We start from the raw sequence: 17,790 nt of genomic DNA on the forward strand, positions 1-17,790 counted from the left end.
AGCTCTTATATTCGCTAAATAGCTTCTAAGTTTGTTATTCTGCAAGACATTATTGCTGCAAGTGGGGCTGTTGATGTTCAAGGAGCCAATGAATGTTCTTTTAGTAAACCGTGAGGCTGTCACCGTTTCGAGGTATTTGACCACACATCAATCTGGCACGATACATTGGCCTTCCGTATAATTCCCTCCTCTCCCCCTCTCTCTTCCTGTTTGTTTTCCGCAGTCCGTATAGAGGAGGTTATTCGGTGCGGAAAGCGGAATGCGTTTCGCCTCAAGCTTGCGGACGAAAAGCTCCGAAACGAATGCTAGCCTCATGAAACCTCCGGAATATCTGGAACCAATGAGTGGCATTAATTCAGCTGCTTCAACATGTTCCCTGAAGTAATCGTGAAGTAAAGAAATGTCGTTAATAATGAGTTTAGAAAGTTAATAGGCAATTTATCATGTCTTCTGGCGTGAATAAAAGAAAAATGGTAGGCGACACTATCCTTAGGTGTCTCTTAGTGGCACTCGCAGTTCGGCGCTGGTGCTCTCTAGTTTAACTTTAGGCGAGCGCAATACACGAGCCGAACCCGGAGGCGACTGTTTTCCACTAATTAGCCAGTTAAATATCATGCCACCTTCTTGTGTGACGTCATTACTTCCGCTTTCTACTTCCGGGTTTCCAGAAATTTCGTCAAAGTCGTGCTCGCGTGGAGGGTGTCTAAAGTTTACGATTCTGTGCTTTGGTGCGCGGTAATAAGTGATTTCTGATTAATTCTGATTATTCCAGACGCTTCAGTAAGTGAACTCGTAACTAAACGTACGCTCTGATATCATATCTGTAACGAAACCCATTAATTTTGTACTGTACTATTCTTTTTCTATTTTTTCCTGATTTATTGTGAGTTTAGTCCCCAGTCGTCTCAGTGATTACTGAGTACTGTACTGTATTTTTCTATTTTTTTTTCTTATTTAAGGAACAAAAGTGTCACTCGATGCTCGTGCCACCTAAAAAAAAAGAAGAAAAAGAAAGTGGCTGCGGATTGTATCGCATTGCTGTGGCGGCGGCGATGTAAACAATTCCAAGGCGAAAATCCGTCTTTGATATGAGGGTTGCGCATAACCTTCGGCCTGATGGCATTCGAGCACTGCTCTCACGACCTCAAACCTTTCTTGCTCATAATGTTTTTTGTAGGAACCGGCCATTCCTTCACTTCGAGGGACTCGAGAGTGTAGACGTGTCTGCTTGCGTATTTGTGCGAGGAATGGCTCACTCGACGCGCACACGCCAGTGTAATGGCTAGCTAAGGGGCGGAAATATTTATGCGCACTCACTATGCGCGGCAATGTTGACTATTGCAGCAGGAGAGTTAAGGTTTTCAAGGGATTCGGTCATTTTAGCTTACCTGCATTTCTACCGTATTCGAATTTGGCGCTGTTTGGACAGCTTCCAGACTCTGCGTTTTCTGCTATTGAAGCTGGCAACCCGCTACTACAGGCTTCGGTGACGTTTAGTGGCATTGGTGGCGGTGTTGTTTAGTAGTGGCTTCCCCCGCGCGTCTTGGCAAGTAAGCGTGGCTAGCGCTGCTGGCGTTAGGGTACGCCGAGCTGAGGCCTGCGGTGCGGTACGCATCGGGCACCACGAAGTTCAATAACCGCGGTGCCTCGGTGACCGCCGGAGACAATGCCTTTATCACAACTGTAACAGCCTCCTCGACGCGCGGTGTTATCAGGTAGGTGCCGTAATTGGCCCGTCTTTGTCGGCAAAAAGCGACACTTCGGCAGTGAAGCCCACCGCTGTGCATGCACCCGGGGTCCGCATCTAGGCGTCTCACGTGTTCAAATCGCGGACATCGTGGCGTGCTGACACCGCGCGTGTCTTGCCTTTTGTATTAATCTGCACGCATTCACTCTTTGCCATGTGTCACAAATTGCGTCTGCATGGCTATATAATTGCGCGAAGGCTGGGCTTTACAGAGCGTTTTCATGACGCTCTGATACTTGGTTAACCATTCCTGACCAAGTGCTAGTCTGCACATATATTTTTCGTTACCCTCATAGTTCTCGTGCAAATACTCCTCGCTCTTGTATGAAGGATGCGTTCCGTGCACCGCTCACGAAGACGACGGTATCTCCCGCGTTTTAGCGCCTAAGAATAGTAGCGTGGAAGATACCTTTTTGTATGTTGTTGGCGCCGCGACTGCCTGCGTCAGTTGTCACAAAAGAAGGGATATATCTGTGGCCGTTGAACTTTGCGAAAATGGGCTGTGCGAACACGTACGTGGTGTACATGCTGCTCATCAGCTGCGTTCATCATCAAATGAAAGTACGCCTAAGTCAACCTTGCTTCTTTTGATATGACTTTCATATCGGCTGATCGACCGCCTCTAATTTCATTAGAGACTGCCGCTGTTAAGTTTTTATCCTGTTCTATGTCATTGTTACAGCGACCTTAATACCAGCAGAAACAGCTAACTGCATGACTGACCGACTTGAAAAGGATATCATTGAGAAGGTTTAGTTGCTAGTAAACCCATAGAAAATTTGAAATAGAAAGTCGGGATGTACGAGCAAGGAGCCGACCTCTTAAGAATTCTCTGTAGTATTGAAGCCATTAAAGCTGCACAAAGGACTGGTCTGGCGCCTTTATTGGGCAACTGTGTCGAGAAGCCCCTTGAATGGGGCCAATGTAATATCGTGAAGATGGGCAATCAAGATTTGACATATGAGCCTGGGTTCGCCCTCCGTTTGTTCACTTGGAGTGAGGATCGTGAAAGATAATGTTCCCTTTTTTTCTTTTTTTTTTACTGACAAAAGTATGCCTGTCACTTTCAGTGGCGTAGCCAAAAATTTCGGAGGTGAAGGGGGCGGGGGGGGGGGGGGGCTGGTGAGGGGGTCTTCGCCGCACTTTCACACTCGGAAAAATACTTCTATATAGCACACATTAAACAACAGCAATTCTTTATCTTCATGTTGTCCTATAATTTTCACGATACATTTAATCTAACTATAATATTTGAGAAGTTGAATAATGAAGACGAATTATGTAATTAGGCAGAATGCAAAAAATGATCTGAGTATCTCCAAGCAACAGCAAGCAACATTATTTTGGTTATGTCCATCTATGTGGCATTTGCATATTTTTAAATCTTGGCATATCATAGTTGGGACACCCAGCGTGCGTGCATGTGTGTTTGTGTGGAGAGGTAGTACACCACACAGACAAACTCCCAGCATACCCCAGACAAGAATTCCTTAATGAGGATGTACATTTTTATGTTGCCAAAACAACACTTTGCTTATCTTCTGACAAAAGTTTTTCATAGCCAAGGCATGCAGCCACTTCGTGTCGAATTATACAATCATCCTTATGCTATGTTTAAAAATAATATTTTAAAAAATACTAAAATTTTATTTGCGGATCGGTGCATTTATGTAATTTATGTCGATGACCTAGCTGGTACACGACTTGTAAAAATTAACAGTGCTAAGAATGAGGCCAAACAAGAACAAGGGAGCGCACTATCATGTGTCTTCTTGTTTACAGGCCAGACTTATTTGCAAGTCAACTATCACGCAATCGTGCTTTCGGTGTTGTGTGCATGCTATATTATTCTAGATTTAAATATATAGGAATGAATCCTTGCACTAGAACTTCAGTACTATCATATGACGCAAGTTTCACTCACTTTTGGTGACCTCCTGTCTGACTTGTTTGAAGAGATGTTTGGAAGTAACTTGCGATCATGGTATTGTAGTTGGCATGCGATGCATATTGTTATTTGATCATGCTCGGGAATTGTTGAGGCAGGCAGTCCGAAGCAGAGCTGCTTCATGTTCAGAAGCCTTTGTGAAAATTACGGCATCCATAGTTCCCCCCCTTTTCAAATCACCACCAGCCTTCGCCTTGCTTTCACATTCAAACATTCCCTTTCATCCATGTTGCTCTGTCGGAGCCCACCTTCTGAAACTTCCTGTACCGTGGGAAAAGGTGGAAAGAACCCCTTCCCCCGGGTACACCAATGGCCACTTTTGTACTGTCGATTCTGTGGCATTCACTCTTAATGCACCTGCATTTTCTTCAGCTTATTAAACACACTATGGTTTTATTTTAAAGAAGATTGTCTACTTGTTTGTTTGGGTAAGAGCAAGAATGTTTTCGATGTTAAGAGAACTTGCTTCTACACTGTGCAAGGATAAAAACTACTGTGCAGTTTCAGAAGAACATGGGGTAGCTTAATTTATTTGGTTCTTCACATGATGAGCCCCACTATGTTAGCATGCTCACCTGCCCAATCACTATGTATGCCAACACTTAGCATTTGTAGTTCCTATTACCTCTTAGTTCATGTTTTAACGAGATGAAACCAGTTACAGCTGCCTTTCACTGTCAGCCTCTTGTGTAGAGTAGTTTGGTCTGATTTAGTTTAGATGAAAGGGCCTATGAGTAAGGCATACATTTCGGTTGAAGAAGGTGAGCTATACGGTTTACCTTTTTACTAAATGTCTTGGCAAGCTTCAGCTGGAAATTAGGAACTGGATAAAAGTGTGCCGGATTAATGATATTTGGTGTTCAATGACTGTGTTTTGTTTCCTTTTGGTGGAATGAAGCTTCCTGTAAGCACATGGGATGGGGTAGGACATTGCCCTTTCGTTTCGCATCTGAGGACAGATCTGTTCTCTACCACCATGTACAGCTAGTCACCTTTATGCTTCTTTTTTTTTCTTTCCCAGTTGTGCATAGTGTTTTCTTTAGTAAACATTGCTTTGATAGCATTCCCCTTCTGTAGTTTCATCCTGTCATTGATTGTCTGCATTTTGGTTCCTGAAAGCAACATATCTTTTTCCTGTGGCCTGGTTCTCATATTTAGCTGATGTTTTTTTTGGGTTGAGCTTGAAAATTGATTCATGTAGCTGTATCTTGGTGTCAGGAGTCGACCATTGGAATAGGATGGAGTAGGGGTCTGTGACATTTGTAAGCATTGCGGCACTGCCACATGTGCAATTTTCAAGAGCAGTTCTTATCAGTGAACTTGACACTTGGGATCACGTATCGGGCAACTCTTGTGTGGACTCTGCACATTGCTTCTTTCTCAAGTTTTGCAGTCTCAATATGGGTCTTGGCTTTTGTTGCAGTAAAAAGGCAGATACAAAGTGCAACTGGATGTGTGGGCTGCATGATGTAAAAACTGCGGGAATTGTCTGTAGTTAATGCTTGTCACACAAGAATTTTGCAACGCTATTGTGGTTCACATCTTGACAATCTTTTTTTCTGAACAAAAGGTAAGCATTTTTCAAGGTTTGCCTTTTTGTTCATCATATAAAGTATGCATTTTTTGAGCAGTGGTATGATATTAAAAAAAATCAGTTATAGTGTTTCCTGAGGCTACCAGATATGGAGGCGATTTCACAAACTTAAAGGTCAAACATTTATATTCTAAGTTCTGGTTTAATTCCATGCTCATTATGTTTTATTCTAGCTAATTTGTACCAACAACTTGAATTCTTTCCTATTCATAAAATTATTAAATGAACAAGGTAAACAGTATTTCAATGTGCACATTGCGTGATACGTTAGCAAGTGCAGAGCCAGGTAAAAATAAATTAGGGCGATGTGTCGTTTGCTGTGATTAGTGGACAGTGCAGAATGGTCAAACTATGACTGCTAGACATTGCCTTGCTTATAGTTGCGTGTAACCGAGCACCACTTTTTAACATGCTTTTTTTTTTAATCAACTGGAAAGCTATTTACCTATTTTTGTTGCTGATTACATAACTTGAATTTTGGTTCCTGTGGTACTTGTCAGTGGTTGGCTTTTCTTTTTTTCATTCAATGACAATGCTTGATATACGTGAATGAGGGGCAGCTTTGAAAAAACTGTATTTTAGAATCGTGCCATGTAAATGTGCTTTTAGTTCAAGTGCTGCACATCTGAAATGCTGGACTGTGATTGTCACTATGCTTATTGCATCAAATTCATATGGTCAGTATTGAGGACCACAGTTCAGTTTCCATGAACTGTAGCCATACTGTGGTAAATATAATATTTTCTGAGCACTGTTTATGCTCAATTAATGAACTTTACCACCTTAGGTACCTGTAAGGTGAGACTACGGAATGTATTAGGATTCTTTGGACCCACAGGAATTATCTTGAATAATGCTAATTTCTTAGTATAAAATTGCAGCACTATTGTCTTATTAAAATCTGGCTTATGGGGGGTATGCAAGTGAGCCTGTAAGATCAGGCTTGGCGACACCTTGTTGCCACTGCAGCAGATATGAATTAGTGTATAATTTTCTGTGTTTTTTAGTCTCTTATAATTTTCTATCATTACGAGTGATTGGACATCACACACAAATTCCTGTTTCATTCTTTCTTGTTTTACAGATGCACCCATGCAAACTAATGACCAGGTCACCTCACTTTTTTTCCCTTTTATTTGCAGGCATACCCACAAAATTAAATTACTTGGGCCAGAGGCTACCCTTCTACCATGGGTGAAAGAGGAAACGAATTTCCACTTCGTCCACTAGAGGAGAATCAAGTCCTTATTTTACCTCAGAGCCAGGGACCAGCAGTTCAGCGTGCTTCTCATACGTAAGGCTTTTTTTTTTTTTAAGTTGCTTGAAGAGTTGCGTTTCTGTGATGAGCGATCTGATTGAACAATTAAATAATTGATTGTGCTGGATGCTATGTATTTTGCACAATGTAAGCCCATGCCATGTAGGATATATAGACAATGGAAAACAAATGTAGGGGCATCAAAGCAGTGGTTTGGTATGTTAATGTAGTACATGTCAGGAAGTGGCACACAGGCATTCTGTATTCATCATTGGCAACTTCATAACACCCTGCAAATATGACGGTTTTATGTAGCCTATGAGATGATTAGTGTTGTCTACTACATATCTAAATCCCGGCCATGGCGGCCGCATTTCGATGGGGGTGAAATGCGAAAACACCCGTGTGCTTAGATTTAGGTGCACGTTAAAGAACCCCAGGTGGTCAAAATTCCCGGAGTCCTCCACTGCGGCGTGCCTCATAATCAGAAAGTGGTTTTGGCACGTAAAACCCCAAATATTATTATTATTATTACTACATATCTACTACCAGTGCAATGGAAAATCTTGTTCATGAGCTAAAATGCATCTCAAAAGCAGAGTTTGCTTTTTGGCATAACATTTTTGCCATCAGAAATGGGGCTATGCATAAATGAATATCAAAACAACTGTTGACATTTGCAGATCAGAGCAACAATACTATGTGCAATTGAGCACCATAAACACTCGAGAGGCTATTCAAGGCATTGAAGTATATCATCTGTTAAAATAATGCTCCACGGCTTTCTTGTTTCATGTTCTACTGGTCGTGCGCATTTGAAGACATGGCACCATTCTGAGCTTGCCATAACTGTCATATTACAAAAAGAGGTGGCAAATGTCGCATTGTAGCATCAGCAGCATTGTAGAGAAGCCAACTTAAGAATTGTGTTTGAGGTCAATAGACCTTGCCTTATCTTTTGATTTCAAAGCTGAAGACAAACTAAAGACATCATGCCTAATAGAGATTGAATGTCATAGAATAGCTGAACATGTCCTATGACAACTGCATGTTTGCACATCTGTATACACTGCTTGTGCATCTTGTCTGAAAGTCCCAGATTGATCTAGACAGCAAGATTTATGGCAAGCGTTTTTGCACTGCAGATACAAAGGGTACAGGGCATTTACTGTTACCTTTGCAATAAAAAGGAGCTGATCTCGTATGACTTACGTTTATGCAGGCACATATGTGAAAGGGGTGAGGAGCTCAATGGGTTACCAGCAGTCAAGACAAGTCCCAAGGACGCCTACAACCTGCTCTACTTGATCCTGCTTGTGCATGGCATAGGCACGCTCATGCCATGGAACATGTTCATCAATGCTAAGGCTGTAAGTAACCAAACTTGCCATTCAATCGTGCTGTAAAGGCAGCACCTTTATGCCTGTGACCTTATCACTGGGAGGCTCCTGTGAGCTTGGTATTTGATTTAAGATCTATGTTCAAGATGGATTGTAACCTTAGATTTTCTACATTTTCTCTGATAGCCAGTCACCAAGTGTTCCTTGACAGTGAAGAAACTATCGCTGCTGTTTCTAATTCCCTCTTCTCTGCATTTTTTTCCCCAGTATTTTCAGAGTTACAAGTTGGCACCAGGTGTGCTTGCAAATGACTCGGCTGCTGCGAATGAGCTCACACTATACAGGAATGACTTCATGAATTACATAACGTTGGCTTCTCAGGTGCCAAATGTGCTGTGCAATTTTCTCAACCTTTTTCTTCAATTTGGGTAAGCACATATGTAATACGCAGGCAACTTGAGGAAGCAAAATGTACTATAATTGTCTTCTTGGTTTGCACTTGTTGTTCCAATTTCCAGCCTACCTTAATCAATTACTCAAATATAGGCATACCATTTATGTACTTTTCTTGTGAAGCAGTGTGTGAGCTTCCTCAGTATTTGTTTAGCATGACCATATTCTACGAGTGCAATAGATAATACAGCAATTTTGGTTAATGTTGTACAACAAAAGGTATTCTTATAGGAAGATTTTGTTGATATTGTTCGTACAGCTTTGTGTGAGCTGTGACGCAGTTATAAACGCACCCTGTTTTTGCAGAGTGATCAACATCTTGTGTATGTTAACGCAGATTATGACCTATCATTTAGTACTATTACTACATGTTTTATGGTTTGGAAAGAAATTGTCAATGGCAGTGCCCATAATGAAAATGAGTGCAGCTTAATAAATGGCACGTGCCGTGGTGTTGCATGCTGGTAGTACCACGGACAAACGCTACATTAATCATGTTTTAGAATACCTGGTGCTGCAAGTGACCATTTCTACATTTTATAAGGAGGCTTGGGCTTGTGGTTCGTTCCATATTGTTTGTAGAACTTAGCAGTCATTTTTCATTGTTTTGTAGGCTTGTTATCGTTTGCAAATTTCTTTGTAAATGAATATGGCAATATGATACTAAGTTCCACTTTCATGAGCCTTTTCTGTTCATGTGGCTTTCGTGTCACTTGGAAATCTACACATGTATGTTCAAAACTCTTATCTAGACAAGCCTAGATGTTATCACCATCTTTACTCTATGGAAGATGGCATCCTAACCTGTGCTGACCCGTGTACTTAGATTTAAGTGCATGTTAATTAAAGAACCCCAGGTGGTCCAAATTTCCGGAGTCCCCCGCTATGGCGTGCCACATAATCAGTGTGTGGTTGTGGGACATAAAACCCCATAATTTAATTAATTCTTAATTTTTAACCTATGCTGCTGACCACTTTCTTATGTTGCTTGTACATTTCCAAATATATTTAGCCATTTTCGAAAATATATCTGGTACTGAGTCTTTAAATGTGCAGTGTGCATTTTTAATTCTGCAGAGCAACATTTTGAAATTGTTTAGATGAAAATTTTCGTGTTTTGGGCTAATTTTGCAAAAGCTGTGCCATGCGTTTCGGCTTTTAAGACTACAATTTGCTTTTAATTCCAAGATTTTTCTGGTCACACTGAGCACCAATCTTGCCCGCATCTTTCCTGCTCCCCTGTGCTGTCTTAGCTTGGGGAAAGTGACTCCAAATCTTTGGATACGAGAGTGACAACCAACTGATTGAGTTTCTAGGAATGTCAGTAACCAATATGTTCAAAGATTCTCATCTTGGTTAAACTATATGGTGCATGATGTCAAGGCCGTGTCCTGGCGCCACATCAATGTGCAACCAAAAAGGTTAACACTCACTGAAGCCAAGAACCCCAAAGGGGAGTTAAAGTACTTCAGAAGCTTTGACTTTGTAATTCTTGCATCTATGACTAGTTACCTACTATTGGAAGCTGCAATAGTGCTACTAAAGCATGGCATAAATTCTTTAGACGTTACTCGTAAACAAAAATGAGCTGCATCACAGCATACATGACCAAGAAGGCTATCGCTGAATTTTTTTGTCAATGCAGTGAAAGGAAAGGCTGAAATTTAAGGCCTTCACATGGATTTCAATCAGATTAACCCTTCTAGGTCTTTTTTAATGCTATCAGGTCATACTTGTATAAACATTTTTTGGGGACAATGCTAAAAATGCAGCATGTTCTGAAAATGGGTTTAGCTCTTGTGGCAGCACCAGTAGACGTCCTATGGGCTGTCTTACGGATCTGGTGAACCTTCTTTTTCTCCCTCCACCCCAGAGACCGTAGCCTCACGCCAAGAATTGTCATTAGTATCCTCGTTGAAGCTGCAGTGTTTATTGCAACTGTTGTGTTGGCCATGGTGGACTCGTCTGCATGTGAGAGCATTTTTATTTTATACGTGTACTTATGGGCATGCCAATATTATTCGAAACTTTTGAATAACAAGTCAACTACTATTGGCCTATTCAATTTGGTCTTCACATCAAATAGTCATTATTTATAAATGTGAATATTTTTCAGATAGTTTTGGATATTTAAAGATCTTTAAATGTGCTTAACAATATAAAATTAGAGCAATATTTACAATAAGTGTCATCCCTGCAGCCACAGTAGGCATAAAAACTGGGCAATTACATAGTGGAGCAGGCTAAGTCGCTCATGGAGAAAGACTACCATTTAAACCGTAATCATTTGCACTCTCCGAAGAATCCTTAGTGTGCAAACAAACTGCTTATATGTTTTTAAGGCTTTCTTGGTGCTTTTAATAAGCAAGGCCTCGTAATGTGCAGTGTAATGACAGAAACTTGTGAAAAGTATCGATTGTTTATAATATACAATATAACATGTACATTGTTTTATAATATTGCTGGAAACAGCTGTTCATTATTCAAAAAGTATTCAATTCAATCTAAAAGATTACTGTATGCACACCCCTACTTCTACTTTAAGATGTTCAGCTGCATAGCACTGCGATCATGAAACTTTATTGCAGGTGAAGTCACGATATGGAAGGGTGGTCCACTTTCATTTTGCAACATTTGTTAGCTACAGGGAATGAAAGTATCCACAGTGCAGGCTTTTTTGTAGGTTTGAACAGTGTAATATATACCACTTGTGGTCATTTAGGTAAGCTGGTACCATGGCATCATTGTTGGTGTTGGCACTTTCTAGCAACCTTGCATCTGTGCACACATCTCTATACCAACATTATTATTATGAGGAATACGATTCAATGCGCGCATTTTCTTTACTATGAGCTTGTATATTCATATTATTTTGTTCTGCATCATTATGAATGCGTTGAATGTTTATACATACAGTAGTAAGGACTGTGGATGTCCATTTGTGAACGGAAATTTGCAGCGCATAGGTCCCTTGAAGAAAATAACTTATTGTTGCATAAGCATCTAATCTGCAATCGAGAAATGTAGGCCATACTTTGCTTTTCATTCAGGTTGGGTACCTTGTGGCTGCAAGTGATTTTTCTTATTAGACACCATTGGTTGATGTACTTTTGTGCACAATTGCACCTTTCTGGGATCTTTACCTTTGTTTAGCTAGGTAGCAGTATATTAACACCATTGTGAATTGTGGCTTGAGTTTTCCTAGGCATAATCAATTGCAATAATTCTATTAGCTTGGACTACAAGAAATGTTATATTTAAGCAGGACTGGTATAATGTAATTCTCCTTCATCCAATTTTATTCCTTTGATATGCACTGCTCATGACTGTCCCATCGTTGTCGTAATGTGTGTGGAACACTGCTTGTACTGCATGTGAAGTATAAATAACAGAGGAATTGGAATAGAATTGTTATGTTATCCCAGCCAAGGTCTGCTACACTGCTACTGGCACTCGTATCACGCTAGGAAATGCTGTTATGAACATTGGTGGCCTTTTTATGATTGAATTTTAGTCAGAAGTAAGGTATAGTGCTTTTCAGACTCATTAATAATAGGGTCTAAAGATTCTATGTTTGCATGTTGTGGGTACAACTAAATGCATAATCTTCTTCCAGGGCAAATTACATTCTTCTACATAACCATGGCCCTTGTGATTGTGCTGAACAGTAAGTCGCTCCAGTGTTATAACAGTTTGATATGATTGTCTGTAACAAGGTAGATTGTTTTTTGTTTGTTGTGAGAATTCTCCCTCACTGCTTCTCGTTTTTCTTTTGACGTGTTTGGGCTGTCTGTCTTACTTCTTTCAATGTGTTGCGTGTGGTCAGTCATGTGTTGCACATGAATGTGCTATCTTGAGTTGCTGAATATTATGTGTAATGTGCAGGGCCCTGTTGCTCAAAGCTGTGTTTGCCTGCACTTGGCCGCATAACATGTGGCAATAGCGACTGAAAATACTTTTTTTTATGATCACTGCTAAAGCAAGAAGCTGTGCTACCAACCTCAGGGAGGTTTTCCTCAATGCATAGGCTTTGAGTATTGTTAGGGCAAAAAATGAAAATTAGTTCAAGCTAAAAGAAATGTTAAAATTTTATGCCAGGCCTAATTTGGCTTCTAATTTATTTCCGACCTTGGCTACTAATTGCAGATTGGTGGCTATTGCCAGCATCAATATCTTCCTTGGTTTGCCTGTGTTGCTTTGAATGTTTTATTATGGATATACTGTATAAAGTTACTGTACGCAATAATTTTATATAATCCTCATGTGCTGGTTTGGGGGTGCCAACGCTTTGACGTTATAACACACTTGTCAGGCGAGTTGTGCATGTTCTGTGAATACCTTGATGGTGATATGAGAAAGGGAGGTGCTTTGCAGCTGTAGAAGAGAAAGCATCAGTAACGTTATTTAGCATAGTCTAACTGTATTACTGTTAATGTCCCAACTTTGTATGCGCTGGCTGATTCACACAGCTCTTAATAAAATAGTCGGTGGCTATTCGCTAATAGATGACAATGCTGGGCAGTATCTAAGACACATGCATCTTAGATACTATCTTAGATACTCTTTGGCTATCTTGTATCTGCATCATGATATGTCTGGCAAGACGTGTATCGGTATTTCTATTTCTGATATGTTAAAAAATGTATCATGTATCTTAAGATAAAAGATCCCGCGAAACTAGAAGAATACCCCGCGAAGCTATAAACTTTGGCTGAACACCATTTCTCAATTTGATACTGCTTCCACTAAGCCACTAGAATAAAAGTACAGGCAGCGCCATTCTTTTATCTTTCTGCCAGAGCCCTCCAGCGAGGGCAGGTGATGAGAGCTGCACGCCCCTATTGGTGGAGCAGAGCAAGTGAGGGCACTTGCGCAGTCTCGACAAAAGTGTGAACGTCTGCATGCAGCCCATCTTTCATTTTCTTGATCTTTTGCTTTTAGTTTCGTTGGTGCCATGACGCTCGTAGCTACCGTACTGTGCTGCGTTCGCCAATGCAGCACAGTACGGCTTGAATGTGTTGCTAACGAATGCTTGCGCCAGCAGATAAGTAGAAGTTGAAAGGTCATTGCAACTTTATGTGCTCTGTGTGTACACGATGCGTCGCAAAAAAATTTTGCTACTAGCATCGTTCCTTCTGTATGCCTTTCTTCCAGTGATCCTGTATTTTGTAAAGGGTAATACTTTAAGAGACAAGGTAAAACTCCACAGTGGTATTTTCGCCATTGTGCTGCGATGAGGCTTCTTATGAACGTTCTTGTTATTAGATGGCTACCTGCTAACTGTTCGGCAACCAGAGCAGCGACTCGCATCAATTACAGAAGCGACGAGCAAGAACCTCTGACGGCACAGCATTAAAGAGTGACCATGTTAAGCAGCTAAAGCAACCTCATTAATTTATTTCGCAATGAAAATATACTTTGAGCAAAAAAAGAAAAAAAATGAAATAATAATTGAGTAACAGGCATTTCATTGAAATGAAACTTAGTCGGAGTTAAGAAATCTTTAAGCAAACCTGTTTTTTTTTTTTGTGCATACATATTTGCTAGCTGCTACATTATGTAGATCTACAATAAGAAATTTGCAAATGTATCAAGTATCTTCAGGTAAAAATCGAAAGTATCGCATTGGATACAATAATTGCGGTAGTATCATGTATCTGTATCTCAAATACTTGTTGCCCGAGTATCTTGTATCGTATTGTGATACAGTTGATACCAGCCTTGGCAGATGCAAGCTAGCCATGGCTGGGTTTGGAATGCTTTTACTATCCAGCTGTTATTATTCAGCTATAACCTAGGCCTTAGTGAAAGCTTCACAAAAAGCCCCTTTTTGCTAAGTGGTGGCCTGTAAACTGAGGATCATGTTCATAGCTCCAGTAAAGAAACAAGCAGGGCATTGTATCTTTCCCACATATGGGTTTGAAACTGCAGGTGCATCAGTACTAAAAGGCTGGACAGTTATGAAATAAACATTTCGTGTAGTATATCTTCAGTCTATTTGGAACTGCAATATTTGAAAGTGTTAGTTAATGTCACTTGAAGCAAATGATGCAAGCGCTTCTTGCAATTCTGTCTGCATACACTTGTCTGCATTTTATTGCAAAAGTGCATTCCACGCAATTCTTATTTGCCAGCAGCTTGATTAAGTCGGGATGAAAACAGCGTGCTTGAAGTGCTAGCAAAACATGTGCATAAGACGCTAGCTTCTTTTATTTTTGTTGGCACCACATTTTGTGTAGTGTCAGCTCTTTACAATGTAACGCTCTAAAGTGACGGGCGCAGTTTATAAATTCTTGAACGTGTGGATGCCTGTCCATGCTGACTGGAAAAATAAGTCAGTTTTGCTCAAAAGGTGAAGCATTAACAGCGATAGCGAATTAGTAAACAGCTTTATGAAATAAGAATAGTAATTTCATCGACCATATAAATGTGTAAACATTCTCTTACTAAGTAAATTAAGAAGCACGGTGTCACGCGTGCAGGCAAACATAAACACGTCACTCGATGAGCGCAGACACTCGTTGTCAAAACACTGTTGAGAGGAAGAGTGGCAGCAGCAGCGAGTGAATTGAGCTTTGCGCTTCATTTTGCTTCAACCCGAAGTGAGCAGCGAGAACACAGTGCACACGAAGCTATCAGCCGTCGGTGCATCTATACTTTATACTCATTGCAGATCGATTTCAAGGCATGCCCTGTGCTTCCTCTCAGCCTTGCTCCCTTGCACTCATGAGATCAAGCCACCATTCTCGACTCATCCTCATGCGCTTTCACTCGCATCTATAGAAAACAGCTCGCAGCCATAGTGTTATCGCACTTGGACTTTATATGGAACATTACGTCGATGCTGACGGCGGTGCAAATGCGCTTGGAGTGCCCATATAATTGCTATTACAAAAAAAGAAACGCACCCAGAAAGTTCCAACAAGATGATCAGCATATCGTAGGGCAAAGAGTTCTGGAAGCATTTATTTCATAAACTTTGTGTTTGTGCATTTCTGTGCTGATCATAACTTGCACTTCATGGAAAATGCATGTGCTGCAAAGCTCTGCCCCAGCGCTATAGCCCATGCGATATTGTCATAAGGGAACAGGTTATGCCTTTGATAACTTAACAGTAGTTTTTACATATTCGTGACATTCGTTGTCACAACAGCACAGGGTAGGCTTTTTCTTTGCTGCTTACTTGGCTTTTGATTACCAGATGCCAAGCTAAACACTGCTTGACTGTGCCCCAGGAACATCTGCTTTTCACCGCAATTTGCTGTAGGTGGCACATGTCCAGCATGAATCAGTAATGCATGGGACCTGTATGATCTGGGTCTGATATAAAGAATGCCAGTTTTAGCATTATTTCAGTTCCTTTTTGTTGTATAACAACTTGAGCATTAGTGCATGTTTCTCTATTACTCTGTCTCTTGCAACATTCCACCAACCTATCTTTGGTGGGTCACTGCAGTGGCCTGTGGCGTCTACCAGAACAGCATTTATGGTGTTGCTGCCCGACTTCCAGGCAAATACTCGAATGCTGTTGTCCTTGGTTCGGTGAGCACACAGCAGTGCATTCTCATATTGCTAAGCTTTATGTATTTAATGGTGTTTTGAAAGCACCACTGGTTTAGCTCATCTTCATTTCTTGTCTGGTACACATACAGTAACATTTTGCTGACTTGAGAGCTGCCTCTGTGGCCAGGAGTATGTTGCAAAAGCAAACAGACTTGCAGGAATGATGTAAAATGAACACCAGTGTATATAATAGGCATGAATTTTGTGTGCCTGATTGCATTGATATGCCATTAGTTCAGAATTTTTACAAAAATTTGTACCGCATCATTTCCTGTAAGAAATTCTATTCTTATTGTATTTACCAGCAGAAGCACTTTTGTTTTGCTGTTCAGTAAATTTCCATAAAAATTTCTTTGCAGAACATCAGTGGTACGGCTACAGCTCTACTAAACATTTTCACCATAGCAGGTGAGGAACATCTTTATCCCTTCTGCTATTTTGCCTTTTGATGTGTTTGTGCATTGGACACAATGACTGGAAGTAGGGCTGTACCTGCGTAAGTGTAACAAGAGTTCTTATTTTTCTTCATATTTCATGTTCTGTAATTATAGCAAGTCATCTTTAGAAACAGTACACCCAAACTGCCCTGTGTATAAAAGAACCCGAGCAGAGTTTGGATTCTGAATATGTACGTACACTGCCCCTGTTGCAGTTTCTTGGCTACAGTAAGCCACTTGTGGCCACTATTTCTAAAACTCTCTAGAAACCATGAAATAAGATTTTCTTCTTGGAACCCCCCATTTTCATTATTGCGATAGCAATTGCGCAGACACTCAAGATGCATTTGCGCCATCATGCCGTCCTGTTATCAATGGCACATGCGTAGCCAGCACGTGGAGGGCCGAAGGTCACCAGAGACGGAAGAGCCACATGCATTTTGCGATAAAATGACAAAGCAAATTGAAGTGAATTGTATTCTGGGGTGTTACATTCCAGAACCATGATTTGACTATGAGGCACGCCGTAGTGGATTAATTTTGACTGGCAGGGGATCTTCAATGTGCCCCCAACAAGCTCCCCCTTCAACTTCGTTTAATGAGGTTCAAGTGTAATGGTCTCAGCAAAACTGACAGTACATTTCATGCTACAAATATTTTGTTTTGCTCTCATTTTGTGCACCATTGAGAATGGGCATTATGAGATGCCCATGGTAGCTGCAAGGGCACTGTTTCTGCTTTGCAGCAGTAGTTGTGCCATGTGCTGTGTCGCTCCTTTGTATTGCCCCTCATATTGTTAGAGTATAGTCTGAGAAGCTTCAACACATTAAACCTTACTATTGCTTTTACTGTTTATTCTGACATTGTCCACTGTTGAAAAACTTGGTCGGTTATCTTACGATATTTGCCTTACATGTGGTAAAAGATCACATTAACAAATCTCTAAAAATGTTTTTCTCAGTCTTGTAAAAGGTCTTGCGCTACGGAAATAGTTTTATGGTGTCTGTGTTATTTATAGTTTCACGCGAGTATTTGAATTTTTTTAATACAGCATAGACTGCTTATAACTTAAGTCACCTGAGTTGTGAATTTCCACACTATGACTATAACGTTTTTCAAAGGCTGTGCACATCCTAAACATATAGACAAAGCAACCACCTGTCTCCCGGAATTGAAGCATACAACTGGGATGTGCCCTCAGTTTCATTGGCAAGGTAGTTCCTCCACTTTCTAAGTGCTGTACAGCTACTGCGAAGCATTTCATTGACTCTGCCCTAAGCTGCAACTTTGGCCACTGGCTCCATGTGATGTGGTGCAGGTTATGCCTAGCTGACAAGCGTGCCGGGCGACAGCTGTAGTAGGTAGTTTGCCCTTGATATGTGTTTGTAACCTTAGACGAATACATAAAGATCTGGCTCGAGGTAATGCCCACAGGCTGAACTTATGGCAG

General features: G+C 40.8%; 1 protein-coding gene across 4 annotated transcripts in view; it reads left to right on the top strand.

Annotated features, from left to right (window-relative positions):
* The window catches only part of Ent2 (Equilibrative nucleoside transporter 2), a 125,178-nt gene that overhangs the window by 83,772 nt on the left and 23,616 nt on the right, over positions 1-17,790 (top strand). For 2 of the 4 annotated variants that reach the window (XM_065443348.2, XM_065443350.2), the window contains exons 3-9: positions 6,432-6,583; positions 7,770-7,917; positions 8,155-8,315; positions 10,214-10,311; positions 11,957-12,007; positions 15,797-15,882; positions 16,263-16,311. In XM_065443348.2, the coding sequence (XP_065299420.1) occupies positions 6,480-6,583; positions 7,770-7,917; positions 8,155-8,315; positions 10,214-10,311; positions 11,957-12,007; positions 15,797-15,882; positions 16,263-16,311 (697 nt within the window). In that variant the 5' untranslated portion in view covers positions 6,432-6,479. Of the gene's footprint in view, positions 1-1,492; positions 1,716-5,121; positions 5,266-6,431; positions 6,584-7,769; positions 7,918-8,154; positions 8,316-10,213; positions 10,312-11,956; positions 12,008-15,796; positions 15,883-16,262; positions 16,312-17,790 lie in introns of those variants that run through there. The other 2 variants (XM_065443347.2, XM_065443349.1) reach the window with 2 other exon arrangements.

This window comes from Dermacentor albipictus, chromosome 9, assembly GCF_038994185.2.
Source record: "Dermacentor albipictus isolate Rhodes 1998 colony chromosome 9, USDA_Dalb.pri_finalv2, whole genome shotgun sequence".
Taxonomy (NCBI): Eukaryota; Metazoa; Arthropoda; class Arachnida; order Ixodida; family Ixodidae; genus Dermacentor; species Dermacentor albipictus.